Source organism: Nuphar pumila, chromosome 1 (genome assembly GCF_984573655.1).
Source record: "Nuphar pumila chromosome 1, dmNupPumi1.hap1.1, whole genome shotgun sequence".
Taxonomy (NCBI): domain Eukaryota; kingdom Viridiplantae; phylum Streptophyta; class Magnoliopsida; order Nymphaeales; family Nymphaeaceae; genus Nuphar; species Nuphar pumila.
The window spans coordinates 7,698,739-7,724,029 of record NC_143249.1 but is presented as its reverse complement, the minus strand read 5'-3'; the positions used below and the strand labels follow the sequence as shown (position 1 = coordinate 7,724,029).

General features: G+C 37.7%; 1 protein-coding gene across 1 annotated transcript; it reads left to right on the top strand.

Annotated features, from left to right (window-relative positions):
• The first annotated feature begins 837 nt into the window (after positions 1-837).
• LOC149847853 (nucleobase-ascorbate transporter 11-like) lies at positions 838-24,969 on the top strand. Its single transcript, XM_090002515.1, has 10 exons — positions 838-1,399; positions 2,412-2,509; positions 2,605-2,775; positions 20,006-20,106; positions 22,037-22,172; positions 22,366-22,416; positions 22,516-22,803; positions 23,875-24,109; positions 24,286-24,566; positions 24,662-24,969. Exons 1-10 carry the CDS (start codon positions 838-840, stop codon positions 24,881-24,883), a joined length of 2,145 nt encoding a protein of 714 aa, XP_089858641.1. The 3' UTR covers positions 24,884-24,969.
• The last annotated feature ends 322 nt before the right edge of the window (positions 24,970-25,291 follow it).

Genomic DNA, 25,291 nt, shown 5'->3' with positions numbered 1-25,291 from the left:
GAAAAGAGCAAGGGCAAGAGTAAGTACATCCATGTTCCATCTCCGCATGGGTTTTGATTTTAACCTCCATCCCCCGATCTATTTCCTGTTTCATATGCTTCATTCCCGCGAGACTCCGTTTACCCCAATCTACTGCCATCCCTAACGATAACGTGCTTAATGAACAACTTGTGTGCAATCATATTGCACCCGATCCGGACTCCTTTGCAGCCTGCATTGCTCCTCTAAACTAAAAGTGACAACCATCGTCCACCCTGAGCCTGAGCCTGAGGGAATAATAGTCTTTGGCAGTTATTTATTCCCCACATTACCCAACGGCTCGTAATCAGAAGCTCCCAGTGTACGAAGTCGTGAAATATAAAAAGCCAACCAGCTCTCCCTCCCACTCCAAAATCCAAATAAACAAAGTCCGAAAAAAAAAAGAGGCGAAGCTCACTGGTTCGCCATTTCTGAAAAACTTTGAGGTAAATTTGGAAACTCGATAAGTAAAACTAGAAATGCGGCGTTGTGGAAGGCAAGCCCCCGACGTCAACAGAAGCAGAAAGGGCAACCGAAGCTACCCACTCTCACTTCATATCTCTACCCTCCGATTCTCTTTCAAATCTCCAACCCCCGACGTCAACAGAAGTAGAAAGGGCAACCGAATCTACCCACTCCTCCCACTCCCACTTCATATCTCTACCCTCCAATTCTCTTTCAAATCCCCAAGCTCTCTCTCTCTCTCTCTCTGATTTCGCTTCTACTCCTCGCTTCCTCTCCATCATTACGGTAGCGTCCCCAATCGACACCGAAGCGACTGGAACAAATTAGCGCTACTCTCTCTGTGGGAGTTGATCCATGGCGAATAATCCGAAGGAACCACCGAAATCACCAGAGGCGCAGGAGCGGGCGAGGGGGAAGAGGCCAGGGCCATGGCCTCCGAAGATCGAGCCGTTTGTGGCGCCGGCGGCCGACCTCAACCCGGGAGACCTCAAGACCTGGGCCAAGCGGACGGGATTCAACCCTAATTTCTCCGGCGAGGCCACGAGCGTCAGCGGAGATCTGGAGAGCGGCTCCGCTCGGTTGGACGCTCTCAGTCTGAGGAGAGCCGAGATCGAGACGGTTACGGATGTCGAGAAGGGACGGGCAGGGGGATCGCGCGATCGGCCGCCGGAGACGAGGAGGAACGCCGATCTGCCGCCGCCGCCGCCGCCGCCGCTCCCGGCCGTATGGGCGGCGGAAGCTCCGCCGGAGCCGAAGAATAAGGTTGCTCCGATCGCGGATAGCGAGGGTCCGAAGGGGGCGGATGAGATCGAGAAGGAGGAGGCGGTGGCGGTGGGGATTGAGTTGCCGGAATTTTCGCCTGGCAGGATTCCGGCGTATCAGGGGCGGCCGGTTGTTAGAAAAACTTCCGGACTAGGTGAGTCTGGTTCTGAGTGTTTTCTTCATCCTCTTTTTCTCTCTCCGCGAATTTTTGCTTTCTTCAATTCTAAAATTGTATGAGAATTAGCTTTGGTCAAAGGTGATATAGTCCTCTACATTTGAAATATGATGAAAATGTCTCCGTACTTTTTTTTTTATAGTTGTACTGTTTTGACATCTTTCTGCAAGATGGGCATTTTCGTCAACTATAATAAGGAGGGTGTTTTTGTCTTTTAATCTTGTAATTTTTGCGAAATTTTGCTTTTTTTGGCATTTTCCTTAAGGAAGAGGGGTGCATTTTTTTCGTGTCGGTACGCCAGATAGACAGCAAATTGGGTGTCCGTAACCGGATCGGGTTAAGTGGGTCCTATTTGCCATCGGCCGTAAGTGGGTCTGTGCTTGGTCCGACTCCGACCATGATGGGATGGTTGGACCATTAAAACTCTCTGGTCGGGATTTGGGTTGTCCTTTTTTCGGACCTGGCCCGCCTTTATCTCCATGTCTGGATCGATTGGATCGGACTGTGAAGCGACCTGAACCGGTCTGTGCTTCGAGGAAAATGTTGTGATACATTCGTAAAATCCACCAACGATCAAGCCCATATTTTGAGGTTCGATTTTTTTTTAGAATAATAGAGTACTGTGAGACGAATGTTTTTGTTTTTTATTCCATAAAAAAACTCTTTTGGTATTTTTAATAAAAACACATTGTTAATGTGTGTGCGTCTAATGGTCTTGTCAGCGTGTCATAATGTAAGTTGTCGTGTCAATGTGACCTACACCTTTCGTGTTTTGAAGGACGAGAGTATTTTTTTTCACCCCCTCTTTAAAATTAAAATCAAATTTTTTAGAAGAAAGGCAAACAAAATTAAAATCGATTAGGATCACGCCCGACAACGTTGTGACTTGTGGCGCTATGTAGATGTGGCAGCACTCCATTAGTGTCTTCATTTTGAGGTGCACTTACGAACGACGAATCAATGATCATTTCATTGTAATTGGAAAATGCAGCCTCGAATTCTTTCTACGGTCTGCAGCACTACCTCTCATTGGCGGGCTCGCTCGTCTTCCTACCTTTGGTTCTAGTTCCCGCGATGGGTGGAACAGATGTAATCTTCTTTTCCTCTTTTCTGTCATCGCCCATCTTTCCTATGAAGCTTGAAGTGACTAAGGAGAGGAGATTTTGTTTTCTGATGGTTTGCAGGAGGAGACTGCTATGGTGGTATCAACTGTCTTGTTGGTTACTGGTGTTACAACGCTTCTCCATTCTTATCTTGGTACACGGCTTCCACTTGTTCAAGGAAGTTCATTCGTGTACTTGGCTCCTGCTCTCGCTGTCGCGAATTCTCAAGAATTTCGGAATCTTAGTGAAAATGTGAGCAGATCCCTTCTCACATGTCTACTCCTATCTATTATATAATTCAACTTCTTCTATGCGTGTTAATCTCGTATTTTGTTACATATTTGTAATACCATGCTTGAGATGCTCGTATTCAGAATTTCAGTTGTAATCCAGATTGGCAGTTAGGATCCTTTGTGGGATTATTCTTGTTGAATGTGATTGGGAAGTTTGCTTATTTCGATAAGAAATTAATATGTTGTGTTTGTTGAATTGCAAGAAGAGAAAGAACATGAAACAATGAACAAATTATTTACTTGGTTCGGTCATGGAGACCTACATCCACGAGAAAACACACTCAGCTCTCCTTCTTTGTTATATTTACTCAACAGATTACAAATGAATATATATAGGAGAATAAGGCTCCTTTCAACAGGATATATACGACAGGCTAGAAAATCTAAGGATAAGGAAATGTAACTAATTCCTTTTTTGACAATCTATATCCAATAGGTAAGGAATGAGCTGGTGCAATCCTACGAGATTCATATCCTTTAACACTCCCCCTCAAGTGGGGTGTAGATGCTGTGACAGCCCCACTTGGTTAATAAAGTATTAAATTGATCTCGAGGAATCCCTTTGGTGAATCCCATCTGCCAATTGATCAACACTTCGAGTGTATGGAGTACATATTTCACCTCTCTGCACTTTCTCCCTGATAAAATGACAATATGTTTCTATATGCTTGGTCCTCTCATGAAAAACAGAATTAGCAGCAATATGGATTGCGGCCTGATTGTCACAATGCATTGGGATAGGAGAATTGAAACTAAGCCCAATTTCTAATAACAAGGTCTTGATCCATACTAGTTCACTGGTTGTGGTGGCCATAGCCCGATACTCTGCTTTAGCACTCGATCTGGATATCACACTTCTGTTTTTTGCTTTTCCAAGATACTAAGTTTTCTCCCACAAATACACAATAGCCTGTAGTTGACCTTCGATCCAAGCTTCCTGCCCAGTCTGCATCAGAGAAACCTTTTATGTTGACATTTTTGTTTCTTGAGTACCATAAACCTTGTCCTGGTGACTTTTTCAAGTACTTAAGAATTCAATCCACAGCTTTCAGATGACCCTGACAAGGAGCATGCATATTTTGGCTGACTTGACTGACTGCATACGTAATATCTGGCCTGGTAACCATCAAATATATCAATTTTCCCACCAAACGTTGATAGCTAGCAATATCTGAAACCGGTTCATCAGAGATATCCTTGAGCTTAGATCCACTTTCGATGGGAGTATCTGCAGGTTTACTTCTCAGTTTACCTGTTTCTTCTAATATATCGTGGGTATATTTTCTTTGAGACAAAAAAATCCCTTTTTTTGAGTGGGCAACCTCAATACCCAAGAAGTATTTTAATTTTCCGAGGTCTTTTATTTCAAACATTTTTTGAAGAAAGCTCTTTGCTACATCAATTTTCTGACCATTATTTTGAGTGACTATAATATCATCTACATAGATGAGAATTATAGTCACATCACTTCCTTCCCTTTTTATAAAGAGAGAATTATCAGCCATGCTTCTAACAAAACCATTATCTTCAGGTGCATTGCTTAATTTTAGATGCCATGCCCTAGGAGATTGTTTCAATCCATAGCTTTATGGAGTTTACAAACAAGAGATGAAGTGCCTTCTTGTGGATGACCTGGAGGAAGATTCATATAAACCTCCTCTTTGAGATCTCCTTATAAAAATGCATTTTTAACGTCTAACTGATATAGAGGCAAATTCAGATTACATGCAATCAATATAACAATTCTCATAGTGTTCATTTTTGCCACTGGGGCAAAAGTTTCTTTATAGTCAAGCCCATGAGTTTGGGTATAGCCCTTGGCCACCAGCCTGACCTTATGTTTTTCAATAGCCCCATCACTTCTATATTTGATTTTAAAAATCCAGCGACACCCAACAATTTTTTTCTCTTTTGGAAGAGTAGTTATTTCCCACATGTTATTTTTATAAAGAGCACTCAATTCATCTTTCATAGCTTGGACCCATATAGGATCATGTTTAGCTTCTTCATAAGACGAGGGCTCATGATGGGCCGTGATAGAGCTAAGGAAGGCGACAAAGGTTTTTGGTAAGTGACCATAAGTAATATGTTTTTCAATAGGATGATTTGTGACCATATATGTGACAAAATCATTTAGGTGTCCAGGTGGTCGAGTCACATGTTGAGATCTCCTTAACACCGAAGGTGCATTATCACTTTGTAAAACTGACAAATCTTGTTCTTCTTGAGAAGTATTCTCTATGTTAGGCAAAATGGCCTCATATTGAGATGTATTTTCAGTTTCCTTAGACATGGTCATCAAGTCATCATAGACTTCTAAGGCAGGAAGCACAATCTCCCCTTATCGACCTTCTTCATTCTGACGGGTATTGAAAAACAGTGTAGCCTCATCAAAACTAACATCTCTTGAGATGTAAGTACGGTTATCTTCTACACAGTAGCATCTATAACCCTTTTTTGTAGTAGAATACCCCAAAAATAAACATTTTTGAGCTTTAAGACTCAATTTATCACGTGCAGATTTATGAATCATCACATAAACGGTACATCCAAGGACATGCATGTGATTTACACTAAATTTCTTCCCTATTAAAATCTCCAAAGGCGATTTATGTTGAAGACGAGCACTAGGAAGGTGATTTATAATATAACATGCCGTCATAATAACTTCGCTCCAGAACCTTTTTGGCACATTAGTTTGAAATAATAAGGATCGAGTTACCTCAAGGAGATGCCAATTTTTCCTCTCAGCAACCCCATTTTGTTGGGGAGTTTCCATGATTCATTCCACTTTCCTTCTCAAATTCTTCAAAGAATTTGTTTTTGAACTCCGATCCATTATCTGTTCTCAAGGCTTTTATATGAGTGTTGAATTGAGTTCTCACCATATTATAAAAGGATTTAAATCGTTCAAAGACCTCATCTTTTGACCTAAGCAAATATATCCAAGTCATTTTAATGAAATCATCAATCAATGTCAAATAATACTTAAAACCTGAATGAGAGACAACTGGGGCTGGACCCCAAATGTTTGAATGTAGAAGTTCAAAAACTTTAGTTGAAACACTCTCGGAGACGGAAAAAGGAACATGTGACATCTTAGCATAGCGACAAATGTCACACACATGAGAATCAAAAACTACGCCTGGCAATAAAGTAGAAAGGACTTTGCTGGATGGATAACCAAGTCTGATGTGCCACGTCTGACCATTATTTTTCAATTGCGACATCAATGCTGTGCCATTTTTATTTATCACATAAACTCCCTTCTCAAGTTGACCTTCACCACTCTTCTTGTTCGTTATCCGATCCTGAAAAACCACGTTAAAGGGAGAGAATATGGCATTGCAATTTAGATAACGTGTAAGCTTAGAAACAAATAAAAGATTTGAAGCAAGACGGAGCATGTACAACACCAACATCTTTTTATCTAAAATATAAGTCTCACCGACTCTTCCAATTTGAATGGACGATCCATTAGCTATAGTAACTGGCCCCTTTTTTTATCAGTCCTTATATTTTGGATCTTGGCATAACAACTCGACATATGATCTGAAGCTCCTGAGTCGACAATCCAGGAATTTACATCACAAGAATTCAGATTTAGTGAGGATGAATGTGTACCTGTCTCAGTAGTGATGAAGGTTGAGGCGGCAATGGTAGGAGCGTCCGGTTTTTTGCTCCTGCTGTTGATGAACTCCTTTAATGTTTCCAAAGTGATGGGAGTTTCATTTTTTTCAACACATGCAGTTTGAGCTTTCGGCTGATCTCTGTTGTTGGCGCTTCTAGAGGTGTTTGGTTTCCCATGAAGAAACCAACATTTCTCTTTAAGATGGCCTTCCCTTTTGCAATGAGTACAGACCAAGCGTTCACGTCTTCCCTTTGGTTTTGGTCGATACTCAGTTTTTTCAATTTGATTAGTGCCAACATTAAATGCAACCTTTTCAACAGATTCCTCACTAAGGGTTTGATTTTTTTCAACATTCATCACCCTTCTGCGACTTTCTTCTCGCATTATAGTAGAACACACATTATTGAGAGATGGTAATTCTGAAGCCATAAGAATTTGACTTCTTAGGGATTCATAATCTGATCCAAGATCAGCAAGAAGTTGAAAAAATTTTCCTTGCTCTTTTTTATTTTTGTATAAAGGATCAGTCGATGGCATTGTGAGAGAGTCCAACTCATCCCACATACTTCTCATTCTTCCAAGATACTCACTGAATGACATTATGTTTCTGATGATCATGTATCTCCTGAGTGAGTTGATACATGCAGGCTATGCTATTTTGTTCACTATATAGTTGTCTATCCGTGTTCCATATCTCCTCAGTTGTGTTCAAGAACAGAAAACCCTCAGCAATCTTGGGCTCCATTGAATTAAGGAGCCAAGACATGACCAAATCATTTGATGATTGCCATTCATCGATCTTAGGATCATCTTGATTTGGCTTAGGAGTTTTCCCATTTATAAAGCCTAACTTCGTCCTTCCACTAAGATATAAATTTGCAGACTCCGCCCATGATATATAATTTGAACCGTTGAGCAAGATAGAGGTGATTTTGAGGTTTGGTGTTGCCTGTTCTTGCACAATAACTCTGCTAGAATCAGTGGTGGTTTTAGAACCTGTAGACTCAAATCTGTTTGCCATGGTAGAGTCGAAATCCAGGAAACACACCACACCAAATTAGTTCACCGATCCTCCTACTCTGATACCATGTTGAATTGCAATAAGAGAAAGAACATGAAACAATGAACAAATTATTTACGTGGTTCGGTCATGGAGACCTACATCCACGAGAAAACACACTCAGCTCTCCTTCTTTGTTATATTTACTCAACAGATTACAAATGAATATATTGTCAAATTATGTAATCAAATCTTATAATCCAATATATATTTTATATATATATAAGGTAATACATTTACATATATATAATATATATTGATATGTATCTACCTATTATATATATAAAATATATATTTATTGCTCTTTAGCTGTAAGGGTATATTCATCATTTTACATTCTTTTTTGAGAATATGTATGTAGTTTTTCTTTTTTGTTTTTCTTTTCTTTTTTCTTTTATTATTTCAGCTTTTAGCTTTTAGCACATGGAGGGGCCCACCCAACATGATCGTTGGGCCCTCCAACGGTTATAATTATAACCGTTGGAGGGGTCCCGACGATCATATTGGGAGCCCCTCCATGGCCTCTCATTGTGTATAAATAAGGGTGTTCCCCCCCTTGTGTTTAAATATGGCTTTGGGTCAATGCCCAAGTGTTCAATAAAGGTTATTTTCATTTTTTAGTGCTTTTGTGAGATTGATTGATTTGTGCTTTTGTGCACAAGTGTTCTTATTGTACATGTGTGCATTTATCTTTCATTATTGGGTCTTGATTATAGTATCAAGTTGAAGATACTTTTACATGGTATCAGAGTGAAGGTTTTGAGGAAGAAAGATCGTGTGTTTGTCCACATTCTTGGGTGCCTCAAAAAACGTGCCTTCAAGCTATTGAAGATTGGAGTGGATTATTTCCTTCGGCCAATATTTTATAAGTCTTCTTTGTTAAGAAAGACTTAAAAATCTATTAAGGTACGTGTTCTTTTTTTATTTCTATCCTCTCTAATGGGCGAAAAAGACTCACTTCTCCTTCGGGTTTAAACTCAATGGTTCAAACTATCATGTTTGGGTCGGTAATATGGAAGCCCATATTAAAGGGAAGGGGCTTTGGGGGTATGTTCAAGGTTCGATACCGGAACCCGAACCAAAAATTACCATTATGGAAAAAGGAGATATAAAGATTTTTGAAGGAGAAGAGAGGCAAATAGCTCTTGAAGATTATTCAAAGAAACATGATGAATGGGAAACGAAAAACTTCATGATCTTATCTTGGTTTTTCTCATCCATTGAAACTAAGATCAATGCCAGCATCATCAAATTCAAGAAAGCTTCTGAAGCTTGGATATATCTTGAAAAAATATATACTTTAAGAGATTTATCACACAAATATTACCTTCAAAAGAGGGTTTTGACCTTACAACAAAATGAGATGACTATTCGGGAATACTCTGCCGAATTGTCTTCCATTTGGGACGAGCTTGCTATGCTTGAACCCAAATAGAGTGGTGAAGCTATCGAGCTTAGACACAAACAACTTGAGGAAGATTGCTTTTTTAACTTCCTAAATGGTCTTAGACCCGAATTTGAACAAATTCGGTCTTCTCTTCTTTCTTCTTTCACAACTCCCGCCATTGAAGATGTTATTACCTAATTGAGTAGGGAAGAAACTTGTATGGGCATTAGTAAAAGCAATCCTAGCATCCTTACAACCTCCTCTATTCAGGAAGAAAGTGGAGGGGTGAATGTCGTTTCAAGACCAGGTAACCATGTAAAGACTTACAAATCTCCTCATTTTAAGAATCAAAATCAAGGAGGAAATTGGCAAAATGGAAAGAGAGGAGAGACTATAGAAAATTAACTTGTCATTTTTGTAAAGAATCGGGGCATATCAAACCAATTTGCCCAAAATGGAAGAAATTGCTTGCAATGGCCACCACCACTCAACCGGAAGAACGACCATCATCTTCAAATGGGTCTCTCTCTCTCTACAACAAATTATGGAAGCTCTTCAACATCTTCTCAAGGGAGGAATTTTCGGAGCTGCTATGTCAACCTCTTCCCCTCTCGGTAAGACATCTTGGCTCTTAGATTCTGGGGCATCATTTCATATGACCCCAAGTGCTTGTTCTCTTTCCGAATACTCTAAATTTTTTTTTTTTATCTTTTGTCTCAACGACGGATGGAACATCCCTTGAAATTAAAGGAATAGGCAATTTCGAAAAACAAGATTTTTTTATTCCAAAAATTAGATTCTTACCAAAACTAAATTTGAATTTGTTTTCGGTTTCTCAACTCTCGGACCATGGTTGCGATATAAAATTCTCTTCTAATAAATGTTGGGTACAGGATCGCCGGTCCGAGAGGTTGATTGGGGAAGGCTCTAGGAAAGAAGATCTCTACTATGTTGATTTTCTCCAAGTTCCTGAGAATCAATTTTGTAATGTTGTCCAAAATAAAGATATTCATGTGTGGCATAAGAGACTTGGACATTCCAATATTGTTAAAATTTCATACTTGCCTTTTGTTTAACATCTTTGTAAAGGAGATTTACATATAATGAATGTATTCTTGGGAAAATGAAAAGTTTGCCCTTTTATCAAAGATCCATGTTTACAACAAAACCTTTTGAAATCGTTCATTCCGATGTACGGGGTCCGGCTCCTATGATATCTAAAGGAGGATTCTCATATTATGTGATTTATGTTTATAATTACACTAGGTATTGTTGGATATACTTTCTCAAACATAAGCATGAAGTTTTTTTGACTTTCAAAACTTTTCATATGATGATCTTAAATCAATTCAATGGGAACTTAAAAATCCTTAGATCCAACTCTGGAGGAGAATACCTATCAAATGAATTCAAGAGTTATCTTGAAAGTTACGGTATTCTCCATCAAAAATCTTGTCCAAAAACCCCTCAACAAAATAGATTAGCCGAACGAAAACATATGCATATTATTGAAACAACTCGAACTTTGCTTATTTCGCAAAACATTCTAAAAAAACTTTGTGCTGAGGCAACCCTTACATCAGTCTATCTCATAAATATGTAATGAAGTGCCAAATGAAAAGAGCAACGTCTCCAAGCGAAAGCACGCACATACACAAGATGCCACTAAAGGGCAAAATAAACCACAAAAGTGGTCAAGCACAAAAAGAAGATAAAAAATATATCTCACTTCATAGAATGCTTCAAAAGAAGCTTAGGAAATACATGGGGCTGTGCCCCTTATTTATACACAGCAAGGGACCCAAGGAGGGGCTCCCATAGAGTCGTTGGAGCCCCTCCAACGGTCATATTTATGACCGTTGGAGGGGTCCAACGACTCTATGTGGACCCCTCTCAAGTGAATAAAAAACAAAAAAAGAAAAAAGCAAAAAAGGAAAATGAATAAAGGAAAAAGAAAAAGGGAAAAGCATATCAATGATATGCGTGTACAGGGTGAAATGACAGAAATACCCCTATCGGGTTTTACAAAATAAATATATATATATTTATATATATAGATAGACACATAGACATATATATATCATATATATGTGTATGTGTCGTAATCTATGTATATATATATATATATATATATATATATATATATATATATATATATATATACATCATATTTTAACACCCCCCCTCAAACACATGGTGAGATCACCGAGAGTTTGCTGAGGAGGAAGTAGAAGCGAGGCGAAGGCAAAGCTTTGGTGAAGAAATCCGCCAACTGATATTCGATAGGAACATATGGAAGTTGAATGGTGCCTCGTAAAAATTCATCTTGAACATAATGACAGTCCATCTCAATATGCTTCATTCGTTCGTGAAAAGTGTGATTGCTAGCGATATAAATGGAGCTCTTGTTGTCACAGCATAGCTTTGAGGGAGTTGAGAATGAGACACCCATATCTTTAAGTAAGCTTCTTAACCATATAATCTCAGTTGTGGTAGTGGCCATCGCACGATATTCGGCTTCAGTAGATGAGAGAGAAACTTTACGCTGCTTTTTACACCTCCAGGAGATAAGTGACTCCCCAAGAAACACACAATAACCTGTGGTAGAAATACGATCATCGGGGTTACCCCCCCAATCAGAGTCAGTATACGCAAGTAAAGTAAGAGGTGAAGAAGAGGATAAGAATACTCCCTTAGTTATGGAATCTTTTAGATATCTGATAATCCTCATTACTGTTGCCATGTGAGTGGTGGTAGGAGCAGTCTGAAATTGGCTTGTACTATGAACTGCATGGGAAATGTGAGGCCTGGTAATAGATAAATATGTTAATGATCCAATCAATTGACGATAAGGCGTGGGATCTGCTAAAGGAGTGCCATCATTGGCTCTCATCTTGGCATTGATCACTTCTGGAGTCTCCACCCTTTTGTCACCTGTTAGCCCAGACCTAGCAATAATATCAGAGGCAAGCTTCATCTGAGATAGGACATACCCCTTGGGGGAGTATGCAACTTCAATTCCTAAGAAATACCTCAAAAAACCCAGATCAGACATATCAAAATTTTTCTTAAGAATATTTTTAATAAGATCAATACCTTTCTTATCATTACCTGTGATAATCATATCATCAACATATAATAATAAAATGGTTATGTATTCATTAGAGGATTTAACAAACAAAGCAGTATCAGTGTAACATGAGGAGAAACCATTATCAAGAACTACTTTGCTAAAAAGATCATACCACGCTTTTGGCGCTTGTTTTAACCCATAAAGAGCTTTGTTTAATTTTAGAATATTGTCTTTCCCAATTTCAAGACCCGGCGGAGGATCCATAAGAACTTCTTCACATAAAGTTCCATTTAAGAAAGCATTTTTAACATCAAGTTGGTATATAGGCCATTGTTTGATGGATGCTAAAGCAATTAAGGTTCGTACACTAGTCATTCTGGCCACGGGAGCAAAAGTTTCTTCATAATCAATCCCATATTCTTGGGCATAGCCTTTTGCTACCAAACGAGCTTTGTATCTTTCAAGGGACCCATCACATTTAGTTTTGACTTTATATACCCATCTACACCCAATTGCCTTCTTTCCTAAAGGTTGAGGAATAATGCTCCAGGTTTGGGCCTTGTTAAGAGCCTCTAGTTCGATTTTCATGGCTTCAATCCAATGTGGGTGATCTTTAGCTTCCTTGAAAGAGGTAGGTTCGTGATACGAATGTATTAACATAAAACAGGCCCTATAATTCGGAGAAAAAGATTCATAGGACACAAACTTTTGTGGTGGCCTACTGGTACGAGAAGATCTCCTAGGTAGATTATTGTCAGTAGATTCTTCTAAAGAGAAGTCTTGAGAGTATCTGTCAATAGCAGGTTGATGTTCATTTCCTATCCGCCGGGTATAAACATTTATATCATTAAGGTTTTCATTTTGGGAGGTATTATCATGTTGTTGTATATCATTATAATGTGAAATTCCATCACAACTAGTATCACAAGAAATAGCTTCAGGAGACTCAATTCTAGGAGCTAAGTCAAATAGAAAAGAATAATCGATGTCTTCCTTAGATGTGTGGATATCGAAACCATTTTGTTATTCAATAAAGTTTACATTTCTCGACACATATAATTTATTGTTTCGAATATCAAAACATCTATAGCCTTTTTGATTCTCACCATAGCCAATGAACACACATTCAATAGCTTTAGGTGACAACTTATCTTGTCCTAAACTAAGTACAAAACATTTGCATCCAAAGATTCTCAATCTATTAAAATCGGGAGTAATTTTAAATAATTTTTCAAAGGGCGAAACATTTTTCAAAGAGGAAGAGGGCATACGATTCACAAGATATGTTGCGGTAAGAAGAGCTTCGGCCCAAAAGTTTTTAGGAACACATTTAGACACAAGAAGAGTTCTTGTGGTTTCAATTAAATGTCTATGTTTCCTTTCCGCAAGACCATTTTGTTGCGGAGTTTTAGGACAAGATCGTTGGTGCAAAATTCCATTTGTTTTAAAATAATTTTGGAAGTCTTTAGACATGTATTCTCCTCCCGAGTCGGATCTAAAAATGGCTATATTGTGTTGGAATTGATTTTGAACAAGAGCGTGAAACTCTTTAAAATTAGTGAAGACATCAGATTTATTCTTGATAATATAAACCCATGTGTATCTAGTAAAATCATCAATAAAAGAAACATAGTAAGAGAAGCCTCCTTTGGACATAACGGGTGCCGGTCCTCATACATCGGAATGCACAAGTTCAAAAGGCCTTTTTGACACAAAATTGCTATGAGAATATGGAAGAGAGTGAATTTTCCCAAGAATACAATCATTGCATGTAAATGTATTTGTATTACAAAATTTTTCCAAAAATGGAAAAAGGTACAATTTGGAAATAATAGGGTGCCCAAGTCTCTTATGCCAAGTCTCAATATCTTTGGATTGAACATGATTACAAAATGATTTGGATGGCAAAGACAAAAAATCCATATAGTAAAGGTCCCCTCTTCTATGGCCTTGCCCAATCCGCTTCTCGGACCGGAGATCCTGCACATAGCAATGGGTTGGTGAAAAAGAGACATTACACTCAAAATCGGTGATTTGAGAGACAGAAAAGATTTAGATTAAGTTTTGGGATGATTCGGATTTTGGGAACAAAAAATTCTTTGTTTTGATCATAAATTTTCTCAAGGTTTCCAATACCCTCAACATTTAAAGAAGTTCCATCGGCGGTGGATACATATGATTTAAACTTATTGAGACTTGGTTTTGACAAAAGTGATGCATTTGGAGTCATATGGAAAGAGGCACCCGAATCAAGAATCCAAGAAGACATACCTGGGAATGAAGAGATGGCGGCACCGGAAGTGGAAGGTGAGGATGATGATGTAGAGGCGTTCATCTTCATAAATTGTTGGAGAGTTTCGGTTAGATGAGCGATGGAATCCTTTATGTCACCATCCTTCTTTGAATCTTCATTGATGATTGGAGGAGTTTCTCCCACGGAAGCTACCTTCTTCTTGAATTTAGGGCAATCGGGACGAATATGGCCCGGTTCATTACAATTATGACAAATGATTTTCCTTCCTCCACCATTATTCTTCCAAAAATGTGGTGGTTTATATGATCTTACATTGTTGCCGGGTCTAGACACGGCATGTACTTCATCAACATCCCTTTTCAAGGCCAAACGGGTTTCTTCTTGACATAAATCGGCCAAAATATCGCTTAGAGGAGTAGAGGCTCTATGAAGTAGAGATCCTCTAAGTTGTTCAAATTCGGGACGAAGCCCATGAATAAATTGAAAGAACCTCTCTTTTTCCATTTGCTCTTGTCTCATAGTAATAGCACTTCCTTCCCATTGCGGTTCGAGAAGGACAAGTTCATCCCATAAAGAGGATAGGGCACTATAATAGTCCCTAATGCTCATATCACCTTGCTTGGTAGCTCTTACCTTTTCTTGAAGAAAAAAATGCCTAGCAAGGTCTCTTTGAGTGTACATACCTTTCATGAAAAACCATGCTTCATTAGCCTTCTTGAATTTAGCAAGATTTGCACAAATCTTCAATTCGACGTTATTCATGAACCATGCTAAGATTTTAGCATGTTCACTTTCCCAATCTTCCATTTTAGAAGAGTAATCAAGAATAGCCTTTTCTTTTTCTTCTTCATTCAAGGCTTTTTCTTCACCTCCTTCAAATTTAGTTAACTTAAGTTGTGGTTCCGGAATGGTTCCACATACATAACCCCAAAGCCTTTTACCTTTGAGATTATTCTCCATAGCGGCCGCCCACATGCGATAATTGGTCCCATCCAATTTGAATGAGAGATCGATTTTTGCATCTTTGTTGGCCATTAGAAGAAAAATTTATAAGACAAGAGAGAGGAGAGGTATTACTTGTCAATGGAGGATCCAATGAAGCCTTCTTAACCTGGCTCTGATACCATGTAATGAAGTGCCAAATGAAAAGAGCAACGTCTCCAAGCGAAAGCACGGAAGCACGCACATACACAAGATGCCACTAAAGGGCAAAATAAACCACAAAAGTGGTCAAGCACAAAAAGAAGATAAAAAATATATCTCACTTCATAGAATGCTTCAAAAGAAGCTTAGGAAATACATGGGGCTGTGCCCCTTATTTATACACAGCAAGGGACCCAAGGAGGGGCTCCCATAGAGTCGTTGGAGCCCCTCCAACGGTCATATTTATGACCGTTGGAGGGGTCCAACGACTCTATGTGGACCCCTCTCAAGTGAATAAAAAACAAAAAAAAGAAAAAAGGAAAATGAATAAAGGAAAAAGAAAAAGGGAAAAGCATATCAATGATATGCGTGTACAGGGTGAAATGACAGAAATACCCCTATCGGGTTTTACAAAATAAATATATATATATTTATATATATAGATAGACACATAGACATATATATATCATATATATGTGTATGTGTCGTAATCTATGTATATAGATATATATATAGATATATAAATATACATCATATTTTAACAAAATAGACTTCTATCAAAAAATTTGAACAAAATTTTCCCTTTTAAAAAATTATACAAGAAGGAACCTGACTACAGCAGGTTAAAGGTGTTTGGATGTAAATTTTTTGTCCTTACGGATAAAAATGATAAGCTTTCCCCAAAGGCCATTCCTGGTGCCTTTCTTGGTTATTCGAAAACCCTAAAAATGACAAATTGTATGTTTCCAGAAATGTGAGTTTTTTGGAAAATCTTAGTGGTTTTTAAAGTTTTGTATCTCTTGATGAGAACGTGGATTATTTCTTTCTATTTGAAATGTTAGCTAAAGATGATGATACAAGTGATAATGAGTCAACTCAGAATAACTCAAGCGATAATGAAACCGAGGAAATTGTCACCTCTCTGCCCTCTCCTCCTCATCAACATATCGATGAGGGATCATCTAGAGAGCCCATCACCTATGTCCATAGAGATAAAAACACCTTCAGAAGTGCTCTTGAAAGATATGATGACACCAGTAGGACTATCTCTCCAAGAGAGGAGAACCTGTGAAGAATCGAAAGACATAGGAAAGCTCCCTCTAGGTTTATCTCATATGACTCTTTTTCACCTAAATATAGGGTCTCTCTTAGTGTCATTCATTCTTACATAGAACCTAGAAATTTTGAGGAAGCACGAAAATATTCTGAATGGGTAGAAGCTATGGAGAATGAACTTGGTGCTCTAAGAAGAGCCAAGACTTGGGAATTTCAAGATCTTCCTAAGGGTAAGAAAATAATAGATGTAGTTGAGTATTTAAAGTAAAAATAAAAAACGATGGATTCCTTGAGAGATATAAGGCGAGATTAGTTGCTAAGGGATATAATCAAGAATATGGGATTGACTATGAAGAAACTTTTGCCCTTGTGGCCCGAATGGTCATTGTTGATGTCTCATCACCGTTGCCTCAATCAACAAATGGAACATCTATCAAATGGATGTTAAAAACGTCTTCCTAAATTGTGATATGAATAAAGAGGTATATATGGATGCTCCACTAGAAATGGAGACTCCCAAAGGGAAAGTGTTTCGCGTTCGCAAAGCACTTTATGGTTTAAAACAAGCCCTCAGGGCTTGGTATGATAGGTTTAACTTCGTAATGTTAGAAAATGGCTTTTCATTTTGTTTGACTGACACTGCCTTATTTGTTAGAAAAACCAATGCAGGGATTGCCATTATGCTTTTATATGTGGATGATATGCTTATAATCGGAAATGATTCTAAAGGGGTTAAAAGCATAAAATCAATTTTGAATGATAGATTTGAAATGTCTGATTTGGGATTCCTAACTTATTTTTTAGGTATTGAAGTAGCATACTCTCATAGAGGGTATTTTTTATCTCAAACTAAGCTTTCCTCTGAGATTATTGACATGTCAGGTATTACGGATGATACGGTTTGTGAAACTCCTGCTATAGTGAGAGTCAAAATGAAGATTGATGATGGTATTCCTCTCTCTGATCCCACCCCCTATAGACAACTTGTAGGATCATTGATGTATTCGAGTATTACTAGACCAGATATTTCTCATGCAGTTCATACTGCAAGTCAGTTTCAACATGCACCAACATCGGTTCACATGAGTGCAATTCTGCGGGTCGTAAGATACATAAAGGGTACATTATATAAGGGAGTATTCTTATCCTCTTCTTTTGAATTAAAATTAATTGTTTATACTGACTCTGACTAGGGAGGTGACCCAAATAATCGTCACTCCACCACTGGTTTTTGTGTGTTCTTAGGAGATTCGTTGATCTCTTGAAAATGAAAGAAGCAACAAAAAGTGTCTTTATCCTCAACCGAAGCTGAATATCGTGTCATGACAACTACTATCATGAAAATTGTATGGATTCATCAGCTATTAGAAGACATGGGGATCACAATAGAAGTGCCCACCAAGCTATGTTGTGATAACAAGAGTGCAGTATACATTGCAAAAAATCATACTTTTCATTAGCGGACTAAACACATTGAGATGGACTGTCACTATGTTCGGGAAGCGTATATGAAAGGAGTTATAGATCTTCCATATGTAACTTCAGAATATCAATTGGCAGATTTCTTCACCAAAGCTTTATGTGCTCTGCGGTTCAATTTCCTTCTTGACAAACTTCCAGTCATCCTGCCCTAAGTTTGAAGGGGGTGTTAAATTATGTAATCAAATCTTGTAATCCAATATATATTTTATATATATAAGGTAATACATATATATATATAATATATGTATATGTATCTACCTATTATATATCTAAAATATATATTTATTTCTCTTTAGCCGTAAGGGTATATTCGTTATTTTACACATTCTTTTTTGAGAATATGTATGTAATTTTTCTTTTTTGTTTTTGTTTTTCTTTTATTATTTCATCTTTTAGCTTTTAGCACATGGAGGGGCCCACCCAACATGATCGTTGGGCCCTCCAACGGTTATAATTATAACCGTTGGAGGGGTCCCAACGATCATATTGGGAGCCCCTCCATGGCCTCTCATTGTGTATAAATAGGGGTGTTCCCCCTTGTGTTTAAATATGGCTTTGGGTCAAAACCCAAGTGTTCAATAAAGGTTATTTTCATTTTTTAGTGCTTTTGTGCACAAGTGTTCTTATTGTGCATGTGTGCACTTATCTTTCATCAAGAATATTGGGTCTTGATTATAGTATCTTGTTGAAGATACTTTTACATATATATATATATATATAGGAGAATAAGGCTCCTTTCAACAGGATATATACGACAGGCTAGGAAATCTAAGGATAAGGAAATGTAACTAATTCCTTTTATAACAATCTATATCCAATAGGTAAGGAATGAGCTGGTGCAATCCTACGAGATTCATATCCTTTAACAGTGTTTATTTGCAATTCAATATTAAATTGAATTTTATAAAATAGGTCTAATACTTTGAAAGTACATTGAGAAATAATTTTGAGATCTTTTATTTAGAGTACGGTTCTTAAAATAAAGTTCTCTTTGATTATGAAAGCGTGAAAAGGATTAGTAATATACACCACAGAGATCACTTGGGCTTAAAAGACCTTTCAATTGGTCATTCATTATCCACTTGGTGTGGATTATAGTAGCAGTAGCTAGTTGATGAAAAATATAGATAGATGCTAGCATGGTTGTCAGAACTGTTCGAACTTGGTACTGTTTCCCCATCCATTTAGAAAAGATGGCGATAACAATGGGAGGAAAACAATTTTTCTATGTTAAAGAGTCTAATAGCACAGTGTGTGGATAGTGAGAAATGACCAAAAGTTGTACAGTGGCCAGGCCTACCTTCCAAAGCTTGTCAAGCTACGATGGATGAGCTGGTTCTTCTGGAAATAAGCTAACCATGAATGAAGAGCCCTGTGTCCTTTAGCACTAAAGCAACAGGGAGAGTACCAGAAGCAGAATGGAAGATGTTGGTTCTACTGCTGCCTATCTTGATCACTTTCTCTCGATCCCTCTCCAGATGCCTTCAGACTAAATGTGGATGCTATCTGAGAGTTTCCTATCTACTGGTCTCTTTTCAGAAACTCGTCCTCAAAAGGGGAGTGAATCAGTGAAGTTCATGTGTGTGGCAAAAATATGCATCACCTTTAATTTTAAGCTCTATCTAATCCCAATATTCTTTATAAATAGATGGACACCTTTAGTGCTACCTATTTTTTCATCCTGTGCTTTATGACTTAGAATTAAGGACGTAGAAGATGGAATCTGACCATGAGAAGAATCCTGAGAGACAGCCCTGGAGCTGCCTGAACAGTCTGTGATCAGTGCTGTCTATCAAGAAAACTTGGGCGCTGCCCAGAACCGTTTCTGCTTCCTATGCATCAGGAAATTATGCTATTAAAGTAGTTTTTCTTGGGTATTTTAATTTAATTTTATAACATTATAGGCTTGAAGTTGGCACCAACAAATGTTTGCTTTAGTTTATTTTTGTTCTCTCTTTTAGGTGGTAACTTCTGAAGGTGTTGCACAATGTTTCTTGTTTACATACTTGGGAATGCATGTGGGTTTAGTGTCCTAGATTCTTGTGCAAGTTTATTTTAAATTTTAAAATGTGTATTGGTGAAATTTTCTTTCACTGTTTGCAGAAATTCAAGCATATAATGAAGGAACTACAGGGGGCCATAATTGTCGGTTCATTTTTCCAGTGCATCTTGGGATACAGCGGCCTGATGGCCTTCCTTTTAAGGTCTCTCAATGTCAATTTCAACCAGTTGTTTTTTCTATCTTGAATTTTTTGGTATAGGTGGAATGCATATTGGCGTGAAAAAATTTTGGTGCTTCAGATTGTCCACTTTGTTTGCTAAAATCTTAATGTTGTGATTCAAGCTTATTTATTTTTATTTTTGAGACCTCTTCAACTTTATTTCACTATGATCATATATATGTTGGAAAACACCATATCTATGTTGAAGAACACCAATTTTATCTGGAAATTGTTGAAATTATCTTTCTTCATGAAAAATTTTGAAACATTAACTCGAACCAGTTAATCATGCAAAACAGAAAACATAATATGTATATACATACCTAAATACATCCATATCTACATATATACATACATATGTATAATCTTCTTCATTTTGAACAGTAGATACTGGCTTCTCAGTCTGCTGGTCTGATATAACTTAAATCCCTGTGAAAGTTAAGACTTAGGTAACCAGCATTTAGAAGCTTTCAGCCTGGATGGAACTTTTGAGCCAAACCATGAACCAGTTCAATATACATTGTCTTATCAGTGAGTTGTCGTCTACATGCATTTGAGACATCTGTGTGAATGTGTATGTGTAGGTGATGGCAACACACTTATCAAGTCTGTGCAAGCTTAGGTCAACTTTTCTCATGCTATATATATATATGCATTTCCAATCATGCAAGAACAAGATTGTACCTTTTCTTTCAATTTTTTATTATAGCGCCAAGCTAAGCACTTCATTGTACTCCTAGGGCTATGCATGAGCCAACACAATACTGTTTATCAAGCTTTCAGTGCCATAGTGACAAATATCGGTGTTTTTTAAAAAAAATGTTAAAAAAAAGTGTGAGATATTGCCAGCTGTTTAAAACGTATATATCAGCCATAAATTTAATTTTCCATTATTTATTTTTTAATTTTTCTTTAGAGAAATTGTTTCTATTTTTTTCTATTGCTAGTTTTTGCCAAAAAAAGTGAGAAGAATAAAAAATTTAATTTATCACCAGAACTTGGCTGCTGATATTTACCCAAAAAAAAAACATTTTGTCACTATACTCAGTACACACCATATGATGAGCTTTGTGCTCAAACCCAACTTAAATTACCATGTTTGAGCTTCCGTTGGTTAAGCTTAATCATGGAATTTCTTATGTTTCAAATGCCAGGATAAAATGGCTAAAATAATAAGATGTTGACTTCATTAAGTTTGATTGAAGGCATTTAAACTTTATCATTATTGATTTCTTGGAAAGTATTCTATTCTTGTGAAACTTTTCAACCTTATATACATGTAGTATAATCTTTTGAACAATAATAAAGCCCTTGTTTGCAATTTAGCTACTTTTCTGCTTCATCCAGACAAAAAAACTAAAGGACTCATGGATTAGGCCAAATATTTGGATAGGATAAAGAGTCAAGCAGCCTTTCCATGGTCATCAACATTCTGGTCCCAGATTCTATTTTGTCATTGTTATTTCACAAGTAATCACCTTTCTTACTAGTTAATGTTGATGATTGCTACTGAAACTCTGTTTTGCTTTCTACTGGTTCCAAAAACCATGGTTACTATATGCATCATATGATTTGGTTGCATAACCTTCCATTCTACTGGCCTATGAACTTAAATTAGTTTTTTTTTAATCATTGTGTTTTGTTTCAACTGAAACCAGTTTAATGCAGATAAACTTAGGCTTGTGAGGAAGCATCTGTTCCTAAACTTAGATTCTTGTAGTTCTGCTAGCTTTCTCTTTCAAATTATCTTCTGGATATTGTATTAGTCACTCATGTTACAATTCTTATGAGGATAAGGATAGTGTACTCTTGTGGTAAATTTATGTAATATTGGATACACTTGATCAATATTTGAGCTCTAAACTTAAGGAATAAGATTGTGGATAACACATAATTTTGGATGTTTCTGCAGATTGATAAACCCAGTGATAGTTGCACCAACCGTTGCAGCGATAGGTTTAGCATTTTTCAGTTATGCTTTTCCTCAAGCCGGGACTTGCATCGAGATCAGCATTCCACAGCTTGTATTGATTATTATTTTCACTCTGGTAATAGTGTTTATTTGCATAGCAATGCAATGTGGCTAGAAAGTTTTGTTCAAAGTTTCACTTGATGTTCATTTCTTATTTATTTTGCACTTCAATTACTTTTACTTTTCAGTCTCTTGTTCATTCGCTTCATGTACTCAAATCCTACTGTTTGATGGCTTAGTGGTGCATCTAAAGTTTTTATTGCTTGCAGTACCTTCGGAGAGTCTCCATCTACGGGCACCGTATTTTCCAAGTTTATGCGGTACATGCACCCTTTCTATCTACCATCCTATTGATCATGGTACACATTTTCAGCTTAGTACTGCTGATTTTACATTGTTAATATATTACAAATTTCCAGGTTCCCCTTGGTGTGGCAATCACCTGGGTATATGCTTCCCTTTTGACAGCAGGTGGGGCTTACAACTATAAGGGTTGCAACCCTAACATTCCAAGTTCAAACATCTTATCTCAAGCATGTAGGAAACATGCAATCACTATGAAGAACTGTCGAACTGATGTTTCGAGTGCATGGAGATCATCTGCTTGGTTTAGGGTTCCCTACCCTTTCCAATGGGGAGTCCCCTCCTTCCATTTGAGGACATGTATTATAATGGTTGTTGTATCAATAATTGCATCAGTTGACTCAGTGAGTACATTAAGGTTCCCAAACCAAGTAGAATTTGCGTTACATCTGTTTTCTGAGCTTGAGGCATCCATAACTCTTTCTTTTTACATCTTAGTTAGAATGATCATGCCACTAGACTTCATGCTTTATTTTTACATGCCCCCAAAACCTTATCTTGTCCAGTTTAAACCAAATGTATGGATCAAAAAATTCATTTTGGGCAGCAGTTTCTATGGCATGTTCTACCTTTTGTGCCCATTTCTTATTGCCCTGGAGACGGAAAATAGAAGTAAAAACATAAATATGGTAAGCTATTAATATAGCTGCAGGTATAAGTGTTGCACTATCATAACTGAGGGCCAACAGTTCTCTGGCTTACCATGTGGGCCATCTGCCGCTTGGTTATCTAGGGAACTAACGGAAAAAGAAGGAAGCTTATTCTGTTCAATATCAAGGTGGTGGATTTGGTCCAACTTGGTTGTTTATCTCTGCTAAGAAATTCTAAAACAGTTTATCTGAATCAAGGACAAATCACCAGGTTTTATTTTGTTCAGTGAAGGTGGACAAGTTGATTCACTATCTACATGAAAGTCTTTTAAGTCTATATCTTGGTGTGCTCTCGGCAATATTTGTGGGGGGTCTTTTTCATTGGTATACTCTTATAAGGTGCTCAACTTGCTATTGCCAAACATATATCATGAGAGAGAATCCATACTGGAAAATGTTGGCATATCATAACCCATATACGCAGGAGTTATATTTCCCCAGTATTATATTTCTATGCAATATGTAGGATAAATAAAATTAAGGTTATCACTCAAGTTAGGTTAATCAGATTAGATGCTTACCTTTCTCTTTCAAATTGTTGCTTAGTTTCTAGTTCTAGTTTCTACAATCATCATGTTTTCTGGCAAGAGTATAATACTTGTTCAAGACTGTCTTTTGAATAGTACGGCTAAAAAGTGTGACGAAATGAGGGACTACTTAGTCGTAGTGCTCGATGATCAGTTTGTCATGGTAACACAATGGATATGCTCTGGTTGACTATGGTGTTCTAGTTGGTTTTATTGTGAATCGTTAACTGTTATGCAGGTTGGATCATATCATGCTTCATCTTTACTGGTTAATTCAAGAACTCCAACACCTGGAATTGTGAGTAGAGGTATTGGTCTAGAAGGATTCACAAGCTTCCTGGCTGGAATTTGGGGAATAGGTACTGGATCAACAACATTGACAGAGAATGTTCATACCATAGCAATAACCAAAATGGGAAGCAGGAGGGGTGTGGAGCTGGGAGCTGTGCTATTAATAATCTGTTCCTTCATGGGTAAGATGAACTTTTTAAGTATTCATCTTTTTTCTTGGAAGGGTGTTCAGCATTAGCATGATCAATACCTCTAGTGGGTTTTGGTGAGAGAACTAGGCCTGAATTATCAGGAAAATTACAATTGCAGTTTTTGCATCTGCTTTATGGAATTGAAAGTTGTTACCCATAATTATCAGGAAAAGTTGGTGCAGTCATAGCCTCAATCCCACCGGCCATGGCAGCTTCCGTTCTGTGCTTCATATGGGCCATGGTTGTCGCGCTCGGTTTATCAACTCTGCGGTACAGCGAGAGCGGAAGCTCTCGCAATGTATTAATTGTGGGGCTTTCTTTATTCTTATCTGTATCTGTTCCAGCATATTTTCAACAATACGGTTCCAACATCAGCATCATACTGCCAAACTACATGGCCCCTTACGTTGCACTATCGGATGGACCAATCAAGACAGGAAGCAAGGATGTAATTACCTTCTTTAAACTATATAAGGTTCTTGATCGAATTTTCTGTTAAAAGGACCACAACTTATCTAATACATTGTTTTTCAAACATCTTAGGTTAATTTCGCAATAAACGGCCTTCTGTCGCTTCACATGGTGGTTGCTTTTCTGGTTGCATTCATACTAGACAACAGTGTTCCTGGCAGCAAGCAAGAGCGAGGAGTCTACATATGGTCTAGATCATCCGATGTGGACAATGATCCTAATCTTGTATCTGAGTATGCATTGCCATCTAGATTTGCTCGGTGTTTTGGTTGGACAAAATGGGTTGGGGCATGAATCTGCACAACGTATTAACATCGTAGCATGTTGATGGTGTGCTGATGGTGAAAACAAATATTCAGGAAAATCATTATTGGTTGATTGCATTTGGTTTTGGTGTTTTTTTATGCGCATCAATCGCAAGTGATTAGGAGGGGAATTCCTTTTATTATTTTCTTTATCCCGTTGTATTTTATTTGTGGGTTGATCTCGCTTGTATTTAATCCCACTTGTTTATACCGAAACGAGACAGGAATTAACCTACAATGAAATAGAGAGAATACAAGTCGAGAAGTACGTGTGTCTTGTTCTTCCTGTTGAAGTATTGAAAATCAAACATTGAGCCAAATACAACCACTATGGTGTCAAAATTACTTTCTTTTTTTTCTCTTTCTTTTTTATATGCAACCACTATGGGTCAGCGCA